The sequence below is a fragment of the Rhinoraja longicauda genome, chromosome 10, assembly GCF_053455715.1.
Source record: "Rhinoraja longicauda isolate Sanriku21f chromosome 10, sRhiLon1.1, whole genome shotgun sequence".
Lineage (NCBI taxonomy): Eukaryota > Metazoa > Chordata > Chondrichthyes > Rajiformes > Arhynchobatidae > Rhinoraja > Rhinoraja longicauda.
The window spans coordinates 24,472,424-24,486,808 of NC_135962.1; the positions used below are offsets into that span (position 1 = coordinate 24,472,424).

General features: G+C 41.6%; 1 protein-coding gene across 5 annotated transcripts in view; it reads right to left on the reverse strand.

The window, feature by feature from the left end:
- Nucleotides 1-14,385, reverse strand: part of LOC144597281 (RNA-binding protein Nova-1) — a 220,087-nt gene that overhangs the window by 3,036 nt on the left and 202,666 nt on the right. For all 5 annotated transcript variants that reach the window (XM_078406412.1, XM_078406416.1, XM_078406415.1 and 2 more), the window contains one exon: nucleotides 1-1,633. This exon is cut by the window's left edge. In XM_078406412.1, the coding sequence (XP_078262538.1) occupies nucleotides 626-1,633 (1,008 nt within the window). In that variant the 3' untranslated portion in view covers nucleotides 1-625. The remainder of the gene's footprint in view (nucleotides 1,634-14,385) is intronic.

Genomic DNA, 14,385 nt, shown 5'->3' on the forward strand with positions numbered 1-14,385 from the left:
TAATCTTCCACAGTTTTAACCTTTTTTTATATTTTATACAGTGCTTTGCAACTATATTGCTTTGATTTTTTTTTTTGTATTTTAAAAATTATTTCCAAAATATTTTATTTCCTACTTTAATATACCCTAAGCAGGAAGTAAGACGATCAGGACAGTGCTTTGGCCTCACTCCATTTTAGGTCGCTGACCCTACCATACCCCGACCTAACAGTAGTACGTAGCATTATCTGCTTCTTTTAGTTTGAACTAATATCGAAAACTACACGTGTATCGCTATCTACATTCAGTCATTAACTACGATAATGCTGGTACAATGGCAGGCTAAGATCTCCTGACACTAGAAACACTCTCGACAAATATACACAAGCAAAGTATAGGGAACCAAAACAGATTGAGAAAAAATTACTTTCTATGAAACATCTGGTAAAACATATACTATTTACATATACACATCTTCAACATAGTCGCATTCTTTTGCATATAATATATTAATACAGAAAAAAACGTCACTTCTGCAAAGTACAGTACATCCTTTCTCGTTTGAAAAGGGGGTAGAGGGAGGGAAGGAGGGAGGGAGGGGGGGAGAGGGGGAGGGTAAAGGAGAATCTTGTAAAGGGTCTGAAAATCACCCGATTTTCTGTGGGTTGGCTGCGCGCACGCCTTGCTCGTATGTGATCCGCTGTGTTATTAAATACTGAGCAGCTTGGGTGGCAGCGGGCGTTCCCGTAATGGTCACCTTCCGATTTCTTGTGCCAGGCACAAACTCCCCCTTTTTGGAGATCTGTATCCTTGCACCAGTCAATTCCTGATACTCCACTAACGTCTTCCCGCCTTTCCCCAATATTGCACCGACGAGGTTTTCTGGGACGGCTATTTCCACCACGTCCTTTGATCCGTCTGTCGACTTGTCTGAGCCCAGGATAGCGCTGGCCGCCAGTGGAGAAGCAGCGCCGAAGTAGCCGTTAGTGGCGGCCGTTGCGGCGGCGAGGCTACTCAGGGCAAAGGTCCCCGCTGTCCCACCCATTGGGTTGACGCCGCCCGAGGCTTCGCTTGCATAGGTCGCCAGCAGGTTGGCTGCAGCAGCCGCCGCGGGATTAGCACTGGCTGCTGCTGCAGCCAATGCACCCGTGGCCGCTGCTTGACTCAAACCCAAACCCAGTGTGTTCAGGTTGTATCCATAGCTGGCTAAAGTGTTGAGTGCAGAGGTGATGGCCACCAGGTCGTTTCCCGTGAAGCCGGATAAAACCGCTGGGAATGCAGCGACCCCAGCAAGGTTAGCGTGTCCTAACAGCCCTGCGGCAGCCGCAGCAGTTGGCAACACCTCAGCTGTGTTGGCGTAAGGGGATCCGGTTGGGTTGGAGTTGGCCACTGGACCGGTGACATTGGCATAGCTGATGTTAAGACAGCTGCCACTCTGCGGGTCCTCTTGGATTTTCTGGATGATAAGTTCGACGGCCTTGCGGTTCTGTTCGGGTTCCCCACTCACCGTCACCACTCTCTCTTGCAAGTTTATCCCATCTGGCTTTTGAGAGAGTTGTACCCAAGCTCCTGACTGTTCCATGACTGCCTTCACTGTTGCACCTCCCTTCCCAATTATCAGCCCTGCAGTGCTGTTAGGGACAATTATCTTTACCTGCAAATAAAACAGAAACATCAGTACAGCTGTCAGTCAATGTTTGCAAAAACACCACGTCTATTTACTAATTGAGGTGAAAGAAGACGTGTTGAAACGTGACACTTCCCTCCATTTTGCATCCAACTAGATCTTGCATGACGTGAGAAAAAAAAGTATAAGACTTACCGGTGCTTTGCCCTGCAAAATATACCAAGTGTCATTATGGAGACATTTTTAGCTTCCATGGCACTTTGGCCTAATGGCCTCGTTGAATAGCCTTGCTAAATTAAAATATCATCAACTTAAATGCAACTTATAACTTCTGTCTACCAGGAAGAGGACAAATTGTACTGATTTAATTACGTGAGAATACTAATAATCAGCAGAGAGTTTTCATTTTATCTACTTGGCTTTCATTTGAGCTATATACTTTGAAGCACTGATTCAAGAAACAAGACAGTAAATGTATACAAGTAATGAATTGTTCAGACAATCAGTTTGGACATGATCAAACCAAAAATGCAACAATAGACCCTCTCTAGCTGATCATTATCCCTTTCTCTTTGGTTCAGTTATCCCAATCTAAAATATTTTCATCTCTGCGATTCTTGATCCTTCATGCCTGTCTCTGTGCTTTTTATTCCACTTCACTTCACCATCCTGTAAGTACATTTTTTTCTTAAAACCACTGCACCATCCATTCTCATAAAATACTGATTATATACGTATGCTTATGAGATGTCAGCCTGGAATGTTTTGCACAAGAAGCAACACCACCACATAAGATGGAGCCATGCAAAAGTGGGGATCATCCCATTAGAGCAGACTGCATAACAAGGTCACAATTATTACCAATATAACACCCCAATTTTTTTTTGTATATTGTCTTTATAAAACACAATTCAAACATATTGTTCAATGCTTTACAAATTTCCACAGTGAATTAAACCTTTTAGAGGTAACAGAATATAAGCAATGTGTTAGGAAAGACAGAATATTCACATCATTGATGATATGCAGAAGGTTGACACAAAATGCTGGGGTAACTCAGCGGGTCAAGCAGCATTTCTGGAGAAAAGGAATAGATGACATTTTGGGTCAAGACCCTTCTTCAGACTGAGAGTCAGGGGAGAGGGAAACTAAAGGTATGAAAAGGTACAGACCAAATCAGAGCCGGCACCAATGACCCAGGAGAGGTGGGACCCACAATGGTCCATTGTGAAAAAAGTGATAACAAAGGGATACTGACAGTGAAACTAGCAGGATGATTAGGGTGGTGGAGGGACAGAGAGAGAGGGAATGCAAGGGTTACTTGAAATTCGAGAAATCAATATTCATACCGCTGGGTTGTAAGCTGCCCAAATGAAATATGAGGTGCTATTCCTCCAATTTGCATGTGGCCTCACTCTGACAGTGGAGGAGGCCCAGGACAGAAAGGTCATTGTTGGAATGGGAAGGAGAGTTGAAACTTTTGGCAACCGGGAGATCACATAGGCCAAGGACGACTGAGCGTAGGTTTTTCAGCAAAACGATCGCCCAGCCTGCACTTGGTCTCGCCGATATATAGGAGTCCACACCGAGATAACAGATACAGTAGATGACATTGGGGGCTGGGGAGTGCAAGTGAACCTCTGCCTCAGCTGAAAGAATTATGATAAACGGAAGATATACAGATGGGTGTCCAATCCTGCATTATATTCAGCCATGCAAGAAACTTTTGAGGCATGGTTTACCGTTAAATTTTTTGACAAACTGCCAATTAAACAGTGAATTAAATTTTAGGTATTGTTACTGAAGAAAGGGGAAAGGAAGTAGTCAACATTTAAAATAATATTGGCCAACCAGACACCAAAATGCCATGTGGTCTGCTTTAAAAACAAGACATATCTGGCAACATTCTTATCGGAACTGGATGGCAAAATTGTCAAGGCAGTATTTTGCTATGAGCATATTAATGAAACCACCAACAAACAAATAATCAAACAGTAAATTGGACTGCATTTACACTACCTGCACATGCACCATTAAAATAAATCATGAAGTTGATTTTTTTTGACTGCCTGCCACACTGTTAGTTCATCGTGAGGCAAGGCATTTAAACATATAAAGAACTGAACATTGAACCAGAAAAGACTAGTGCTTCAAGTGAAGGTGAATATTTTAAAGGCTTGATGAGATTTAGTTACGACCAAACAACATCGCAGGTCCTGAACACGGAATACTTGCATGGAAACACATTTTTTAGTGTTTGGTTATTGTCGTATGATAAAACAAAGCTTTTAAAACTTTTTGTTATCTCTTGTGTCTTTTAAAAAAAATCCTATCTTTCCTTCCATCTGTCTTGCTGAGATTTCACAGAAACTTCTCAGTTTAGATTTCAACTGCCCCAAAAAAATATTATTCAACAAGATTGACTGGAGAAGGTCATCTTTATATTCCCTGTAAAGATTCAAAATCTCCTGCATCAGACTTTCCACGATGGTAAATGCTACACAAAAGCCAACAAACATTTTGTGGGCAGCTGCAAGTCCGATGAATCATGATGTCCATTACCCGACTGCTAATTGCACAATAAGGACTATATCCCAACAATGGGTATACTTGTGACAAAATGTTGTGCCTACTATTTTGCAAATGGCCAGCAAAATGTTTTATGGAAATATATTCTCCTTCTGTTTCTCTCCTTCAAGCCACCTGCAGCTCCACAATTTCCTGCTTGTTCATTGGAAAAAGAAAAGGCACTCTTACATCTGTGATGGTGACTGAATTTGGTTGATTACAAAAGGGGTTAACATCCCAATGAGAACTTACAGATAGATGCTGCCTTTGTCGTGTGCATTCCTATTGACATCAGCTCCACTTTGTCAATCTAGGAAACTGACTTTTTTTTTTCAATCTGGACATATCCTCCAGCCTTAATTTCACATACCAAAATAACTATTTATGTGTCTCTGATCAACTGCTATCTCTAAATTGCACATGTCCTATTATTGCAACTAATATTTTAAAGAAATAAATTTCATTTCATATTATTGGATTCATTAAGCTGATTTCCCATTATTAAAGGCAATTTATATTAAAATGCAATTATCAGGAGACCTAGCAGTGGGCCATTTTGGTAAAATGCGGACTCATATTTTAACACGGGTATCCAAACCAATCTTCCAAGCTACCAAGATCATCAAAGCTTCATTGGTTGATTCTGAGTCCCCTTTGCTGTTACCAGTCATGTCGGTATCTTAAATACAATCAAACCTCTAAGATACATCTTTGGGTTTGTTGGCTTCAAATTCCAATGACAAGAACAAATACAAATTATAAACATAAAGCTACTAAATCATCTTTTGGCATCTGGTGTTAATTTTCTCAATTTAATTTAGATAACGTTAACTGAAAAAAGTATGATTGTAGAATAGAATTTGAGCGAGATGTACAATTATATTTCGATTTGCTTAAACAATTTTAATACAGCAGTATTGTTGTTGAGCTTTACGACAGTGGTAAAATTCCTTGTATGTTTACATGGCTAATAAATTAATTCCAATAAACAATAAAATAGCTTTCATGATGATATACTAACAAAATATACAAATATAAAATCCCTCTCCATAAGGTCATAAGTGATAGGAGCAGAATTAGGCCATTTGGCCCATCAAGTCTCCTCCTCCATTCAATCATGGCTGATCTATCTCTCCCTCCTAACCCCATTCTCCTACCTTCTCCCCATAACCTCTGCCACCCGTTCTCCATAGTTCCTACATGAAGGCATGCAAGTTATTTTCAACTTGGTTGCCTGTAAATGCGCCTGCCATTGTGCATCACAACGCTTTACAATTTGTCCAACTCTTATTTCATTGATTTCCCATCTTAGCCGTCACAACCACCTCACTCACTCCCACCCACCCAACTGGAGATTCAATCTTAACCTTTTAAAGTGATTCTACATTTATGCCGAAGTTTTATAATTTGGCTAATATATTTTGCATTTAAGTAGAATTACGTGGATGTGTAGTTTTAAAAATGGTGAAATAAATATGTGGAGATTTCAGTGTTATCAACATTGCATTTGTTTGAGCACGTATCACTTCTGAAAACATTTATAACCTCAAACAAGCCATCAGTTAGACAATTGAAACAACTGAATTCATATTATCTGCTTTAAGTCTGGAATACCATGGATTATATATTAACGGCAAAATGTAAAATTCTTTAAAATATATTAGAATACATTTCATACCTATATTCAACACAATTCATACTTTCAAGTACCACATTTAAGAATTAAACTCTTTCAAACTAGAATTAATTGTTGCATGGTAACTAATTAACTGCAGAAATGGATGAAATAGACTGAATTATTTAGGTGGCACAGCGGTAGAGTTGCTGCCTGACAGCTGCAGAGTCCCGGGTTCAATGCTGACGGGTGGTTGTCTGTACGGAGTTTGTATATTCTCCCCTTGATCTGCAGGGTTTTCCCTGGGAGCTCCGGTTTTTGGTTTCTTCCCACGCTCCAAAGACGTGCAGGTTTGTAGGCTTGGTAAAATTGTAAATTGTCCCCAGCGTGTGTAGGATAGTGTTAATGTGCAGGGATTGCTGGTCGGCGTGAACTCGGTGGGCCGAAGGATCTGTTTCCGCGCTGTATCTCAAAACTAAACTAAACTATTAGTGCGAACTGTAACCTATTCATCATCGTTCTCCCAGCCTTAGGCAAGACAATTACAAACAATTTTTCTTTACCACAATCTTTCTTTACAACACCTTGTCAGATCACTTGTTAAAGGCATCTCCATGATAACTATTAACTTGCAGTTATGGCATCAGATCAGGTCACGTAAGCCTTTTTTCCCTTATTGGCCACTGGAAGCTAAGTCACTTAAGCACTTTACAATCAACATCAGCAAAGGCACATTTCCCAACTGACTTTTTGAGTCTAGTAATTGGCAGCTCAATATTATGTTGACCCAATGTGTGATGTACAAATTACCACAGTTAATTTGTACATGTACTTGATGTTCAGACAACACTGGATGGAGGTTTGATGCCAAAATATGTTTAAATTTGCCTTGAACTGCAAATTACTAGTGAGTGCCAGAGGATTTGAGATGCTTCACCAGTGCCTCATGAAAATTACAGCTCATCTCCAAATCTACCCTGTGCTTCAAGGAGTTGCTGTAATTGTTCATCAACTGAGCTTTAGGGAGCGGTTGAGCAGGCTTGGACTCTATTACTTGGAGTGCAGGAAGAGGAGGGGTGATCTTATAGAGGTGCACAAAATCATGAGAGAAATAGGTTTGGTAGATGCACAGAGTCTTTTGCCCTGATGAGGGAAATCGAGAGCCAGAGGACCAAGGTTTATGGTGAGGGGGGAAAGATTTAATAGGAACCTGAGGAGTAACTTTTTCTAACTTTGTATGGAACGAGTTGCCGGAGGAGGTAGTTGAGGCAGGTACGATCTCAACTTTTAAGAAACATTTAGACAGGTACATGAATAGGACAGGTTTAGAGGGATATGGGCCAATGCAGGCAGGTGGCACTAGTGTAGATGGGACATGTTGGCTGGTGTGGGCAGGTTGGGATGAAGGGCCTGTTTTCACACTGTAAGACTCTATACTCTGACTGATGAAGTCCAATGTGTCAAAAGCTTTTTTTGGCTACCACTTTCAACAAACTACATCCCTGTACTTCTAGATCTCCCTGCTCTACTGCACTCCCTGGAGCCCGACCGTTCACTGTGTCGGTCCTGCCCCTGTTAGTGCTCCCAAATTTCAACACCTCACATTTCTCTGTATAAAATTTCATTGGACATGGGTGGCTCATGATAGATCTGTGCAAATATACAGTAATACCTCTGCCTAAACTTATTGGTCTATTAAAACTAACAGTACATTTCAGAAGGAATACAAAGAATACTTGTTACTCCAGAATTTACAACACACATGGATTGATTTAAACATTATTCTTTTGAGATTCAGAACATGCCTACTTTTGAACAAAAAATAAATGTTGCTGCATTGCAGAGATGAGCAACCTGTGCATACTGAGCCACTGTAGTTTGCATTTGTCTATGCAGATTGATTTTCTAATTTGAAATGTAAACATGGGAGCACAGTACAAAGAAAACGTTTTCCTCCAACAGAATAAGGCTGTAAGACTCTAATAATCTGCTAACAACCTTTTGGATATTGCACAAACAGGCAGCCGGAGATGCTGGTTAATACACAAAAGGACACAAAGTGCTGGAATAACTCAGAGGGTCAGGCAGTATGTCTCGAGAACATGGATACATGACGTTTTGGGTGGGGACCCTTCAGTGTTCCAGTCCCCTTCACTTCAAAATTAGGTTGAATCATGACTTTGGGTTCACACTGTCAGTTTACTATTAGGTGGAAAGCTGAAATCACCTTCCAAACAACGTCAAACGTACGACTATTCGTGCCATTATATAACATTATTACAGTTTGTAACTTCATTAATAATTCCATTAAAAATGACTTTGCAATGTAAATAGTACTCAAATGCCTCATATCAATACAAAGTCTTTCTGGCAGAGCAATGTTAAAGGGGGGGGGGGGTGTGGGGGGTGTGTGTGTGTGTGGCTGTGTGTGTGTGTGTGTGTGTGTGTGTGTGTGTGTGTGTGTGTGTGTGTGTGTGTGTGTGTGTGTGTGTGTGTGTGTGTTGTGTGTGTGTGTGTGTGTGTTGTGGTTAACAAGTGTGTGTGGTTAACAAGTGTGTGTGTGTGTGTGTGTGTTGTGGTTAACAAGTGTGTGTGGTTAACAAGTGTGTGTGTGTGTGTGTGTGTGTGTGTGTGTGTGTGTGTGTGTGTGTGTGTGTGTGTGTGTGTGTGTGTGTGTGTGTGTGTGTGTGTGTAGTTAACAAGTGTGTGTGTGCATATGTTTTATATTATTCACTGGACATATATTCCGGTTGATAATTGCAGAAGCTAAAATCAAAAGGTCAAATAAGACTATAAAAACCCAAAGCTAATCCATTGTAAGCAAAACTATCTGAAGTTCTTTTTTTTCAAAGTATGATACAGAATAGGGAATCTGAACATGTTTTGCTCAGGAGGGGTACATTACACTCTGGGTTGAAATTAATTTAAGTGGAGTAGATGAATGGATAACATTTCAGTAAGGAGGATGAGGTGAATAAAGAAATTAGATAATAATAAAGTAAGAAAAAACCCACAGAACAGTTGGTGGATTTCAGCTTCATTTGTGTGTCCTATTTTACAATTTAAAAACACCTACAGCATCACCCACCTTACAGACTAGACACATTACATTAAAACACCTAGAAGAAGCAATTTATTTTTAAAAAATCTACGTTTGATGGGTCTCCTTAACTAAAATTCTTTATAGAAAAATGAATGAATTAACGCTTATGGTATGTTGAATTTTTACATAAACATGGGAAATACAGCTGAAAGTTTTCAAAATTAATTTGGAACCTGTGAACTAATTGAGTGATGAATGTTATTTTAATTAGTTTAGTTTAGTTTATTATTGTCACGTGTGCTGAGGTACAGTAAAAAGCTTTTGTTGCCGTGCTATCCTGTCAAAGAAAAGATGAAAAGGCACAGATAAACGATAAAGGGTACAACATTTGCCATGTGTAGTGTAAGAAAATAACTGCAGATGCTGATACAAATCGAAGGTATTTATTTCACAAAATGCTGGAGTAACTCAGCAGGTCAGGCAGCATCTCAGGAGAGAAGGAATGGGTGACGTTTCGGGTCGAGACCCTTCTTCAGACTAATGTCAGGTGGGCGGGACAAAGGAAGGATATAGGTGGAGACAGGAAGGTAGAGGGAGAACTGGGAAGGGGGAGGGGAAGAGAGGGACAGAGGAACTATCTAAAGTTGGAGGTCAATGTTCATACCGCTGGGTTGCAAGCTGCCCAAGCGAAATATGAGGTGTTGTTCCTCCAATTTCCGGTGGACCTCACTATGGCACTGGAGGAGGCCCATGACAGAAAGGTCAGACTGGGAGTGGGAGGGGGAGTTGAAATGCTCAGCCACCGGGAGATCAGGTTGGTTGAGGCGGACTGAGCGAAGGTGTTGAGTTTGGTTTCGCTGATGTAAATAAGTTGACATCTAGAGCAGCGGATACAATAGATGTATTGTTACTGTGGTATTTCATGGAATTTCAAGTTGACAAGTATTGAACAGTGTGATTATTTGATGACTGCAATATCAATGGTTCAATGGTTCTTTATTGTCACAAATGCACTGCACAGTGAAATTCTTTTTTGCATTGCGCACACATGCACAGTCACCACATTTAGGCACCATTTATAAAAAGAAAAAGTCCAACGTCCACATGCTGGATGTACTGGAGGGGCCCTGATCCAGGTAAGTCCAGGTAAGTCCCAGGCTGCTGTAGGACCACTCTTTACGTGACTGTCCCAGAGTAAACTCAACAAATGGCATCTCATCTTCTGACTGGGCATGACACAATCCTCTGGATACGATATTGAATCCAACAATTTCAATTAACCTGTCTGTCCAAATTGTATCTGAAATGATGAGTACTCATAATAAGTCATCAAACTTGAACATTAACTCAATTTTCCTCTCTATATAGATGTCACCAGACTATCTAAATGTTTTCCAAATACTCTTTTATTTCAGATTTCCAGTGACACAGTGCATGTATCTCAACTTCAGTTTTGTTTATAGTTCTCTATTCTCTGCTCGGACTCATCTTCTTCTATTTACACCTCCTCCAGATAGATCAACTGAAATGAACAAGCTTTCACCAGCCTTTCTCAGCCAGTGCTGTTGCCATTCCCTCTCTGCTTGGCTGCCGTTCTGCCGCTCATATCCTTTTTTTTCCTATCCATCTCTCCAAATTTCTGCAACCTAAACCATGTTTGATTCTCAACTTGGGGGCGGCACAGTTGCTGCTTTACAGCATCAGAGCCCCAGGTTCAATTCGCTGTCTGTGACCGCGTGATTTTCTCCGGGTGCTCCGGTTTCCTCCCACATTCCAAAGACGTTCAGGTTTGTAGGTGAATTAGCTTCTGTAAATTGCCCCTAGTGCGTAGGATGCAAAAGTGAGATTACATAGAGCTAGTGTCGGGGTGATTGTTGGTCGGCGAGGACTCAGTGGACCGAAGAGCCTGTTTCAACGCTGTACCTCTAAACTCTAAACTTCTCTGGTTTTGATGATAGGTCATCAAGCCAAAAATTTTTAACTCTGTTTTGCAGTTCATAGGCATTGCCTTACGTATTGAATATCTCCCACAGCTTCTGTTTTTATTATGAACATTTATAACCTAACATCGATATTGGATGGTTCAAGTGGAAGTCTTAATTTCATATTTGCAATTTAACCTCGACTGAATCTATATAAAGGAATTTCAATTATGTTACTTGTCAGGTGGGTGATACAAACAGTCAGACCAGACCATAAATATAACAATACGTATTATTTAGATGAAAAAATGACTGTGTCATTATGTAGCTTTACATAGCTTTATATTACGTACTACATTTATACCATGGAGCTTTACATAGAAATAAAGCACAGAAATAGTTCAACTGGTTCCACACAAACAGCCTTCTATTCTTTTTCAACTAAGAAAATAGTTCATTTCTTGCTCTTACATTTAACTGGCTTATTTTTAAATGCATCTGTATCATTAGCCTCATCTAGTTTATGTAGAAGCAAGTTGTGCATTGTTACCATCCCTGGTTTTCTTCTGCGTTCCTTATTGTATTTAAGAATAAAAGCTGCATTTAAGGGCAGCACAGTGGTGCCCTGGTTTCCTCCCACATCCAAACAACGTGCAGGTTTGCAGGTTAATTGGCCTCTATAAATTGCCCCTCGTGTGCAGGGAGTGGCTGAGAAAGTGGGATAACATAGAACTGCTGTGACCGGGTGATCAATGGTGTGCGTGGACTCAATGGGCCAAAGGGCCTGTTTCCGTGCTGTATTTCTAAGCTAAAAAATATATATAACAGTTATGAGTATAAAGATCATATTTCCCTGAAAGAGGGAGCAGTCAATCAATGTCAGGGGGATATGTGGAGAATGGCATCTTCTTCTTGCGTATGGCGTGCAGAGCCTAAAGTTGTAGGTCAAGGGTAGACATCCAGGCCAGGGCAGCATCGGTTGCTGGGTGGATGGCCTTGATGTCACCAGGGAAAAACCTCAGTGAGCAGCCATTCACGATGTGTGGGATGGTCTGTTCTGGATATCCGCAGTCGCAAGCAGGGCTGTCTGTCATCCCCCACATGCAGGTGGTGGGCTGTTCTTGCGTGGAGGGTGCGGATCCTGTTCAGGGTTAGCCATTGCTTGCGATGGAAGTCAAATCCCGGTGGTTTCACTGTGGGGTCTGTGATGACCTCTCCATTGTTGGTGTTGGCATCTTTCCAGGGTCGGCGCCACTCAGTCTTGGGATCAAAGTCTTCCAGGGTTTTGGCTGAAGACCAGAAGGGTTTGCGGGACTTCAGGTGCATGTTGGGCAGATTGTTCAAGTCAGCATGGATGGGAAGGTCAGGGTTAGCCACGATGGTGCACCAATCTTTCAACATCCTCTCCCTTCTGCGTCTGCTGGGAAGGGCGATGTGAGAGAGGACAGGGAGCCACTGCAAAGGTGTTGACAAGCATCCCTGTGATGACCCACATTGCAGAGTTAAGGACAGTATCAACTCGTTTGGTGTGGAGAATGGCATGAACTCTTGGTAGTGATGGTTATGAACAAAAAACTGTGGCATCAAGCAGTGAGGTGGAATCTATGGACATGGCCAGGGATGACAGAACAGACAGGGAAGAGGACACTCCATTTCTCTGAAAAATGGCTGGGTATTGTGGAAGAACAGATGGACACCTGGGTGAAGCATTCCAGCAACTGAATGAAAGAGGAAGAACGTACAGCTACATCTGGTCCCAAGGATATATCTTCATGGCTGGTTTCGGTGGTGGGAACTCCCACATCAAAGTTCTTTAAATCCTGTTACGGTCTGCTTCTTGTCCTCATCAATGCAGACAAAATACCTTTAAGTTTGGGATTTCCAGTTTGCTATTCGCAGCCAGGCATGTTCCACCCAATAGTAAAGATAGACACAAAGTGCTAGAGTAACTCAGCGGGTTAGGCAGCTTCTCTGGAGAATATGGAGAGGTGACATTTCAGGTTATGACCTTCCTTCAGACCACCCCAATAATAATCACTTCCAATGGGCAATTTGTACTCCACACTAATACAGGCAAAATGCACAAATATCAAAAAATTGTCTTTAAGATAGATTATCTTTGAATTAAGTAATCAAAGTGGTTAATGCCACAGGGTTTCTTCCGCATGTATGCATATGCTAGTGCGGGCGCAACACTGACAAACATATTGAGCAAAAAGGTTTGTGGGGATATAATGTGATGAAGAGCCTATTTCTGGGCTGTGCAACTCTATGATAATATGCGTTGCAGGCCAATGGTCCTCCACAATAGTGAAGCCAGTTGATAAATTTCACTTTCTGGGCCACACACATTCCAGTCAAGAGTCAAGAGAGCTTAATTGTCATATATACCAACAACGGAACAGCTGAAATACTTATTTTAGAATTTACTTTAGACGTATAGAGTCGAAACAGGCCCTATGGTCCACCATGTCTACGCCAACCAGTGATCCAGCACTATCCAGTGATCTAGCACTAGTACACCAGTACTATCACACTAGGGACAATTTACAATTTCTCCGAAGCCAATTAACCTGCAAACCTGTATGTCTTTTGAGTGTGGGAGGAAACTGGAGCAGAAAACCCACGCAGTCACAGGGTGAACGTACAAACTCCACACAGACAGCACCTGTAGTCAGGATTGACTTGGGTCACTGGTGCAGTAAGGCAGTAACTCTACCGCTGCACCATTATACTGCGCTTGCTACAGTTTAATTGACTTGTAAACACAACACACATATTAAACACATATATAATATATATCATATATATAATATATTGTGGCGGCTCCCAAGGGTCGGGCCCTCTGTCGACCGATTACCGTACGCGGTCCGGTCGGGTTGTGCGACCACCAGTGCGCTTCGTGCCTCCGGTTCTGGGGGGGGGGGGGGGGTCCTGTGGCGGCTCCCAAGGGTCGGCCCATACCACTACCGACCCCTCGGCACGGGAATGGACCAGTCCAGGGGGGCGGTCCGGTACTACGCATATAAGGACAAGGTTTTGGGCGCAAAGCCATTCCAGCAGACTTGACCGGTCTGATAATTGAGGAATAATAAAACAGAACGTCCCGAAATACCCGGCTTCTCGCCTTTATTTCGGGCCTCTTCTGATGCGCCACAATATTATATATGACATATTATAAATAATATATTATATGTAATATATAATCATATTATATATTGTACATTATATAAAATATACAGATGTTTTATTATATATATGCAATATATATGCAAAAATAAAATGGGTCCTATGTTTTCCCCTCCAAAAATCAACAATCAGCTCCTTGGTCTTTCTAATGTTGAGGGCAAGATTGTTGTTCTGGCATCATTCAATCACATTTTCAATCTCCCTCCTGTACTCTTAGCCACCATTACCTGTTATTCGTCCAACAGCGGGGTTTTAGTCAGCGAATTTAAAGATGGTTTTGGTTGTGTGTGGCTACACAGTCATGGGCATTGAGAGAGTAGAGCAGGGGGCTGAGCACACAGCCATGACATGCTTCTGCATAGTGAAGGTTATCAAGGTTGCCAATTCTCACTGATAGTGGTCTGCCGATGAGGAAGTCAAGGATCCAATTACATTGGGTTGA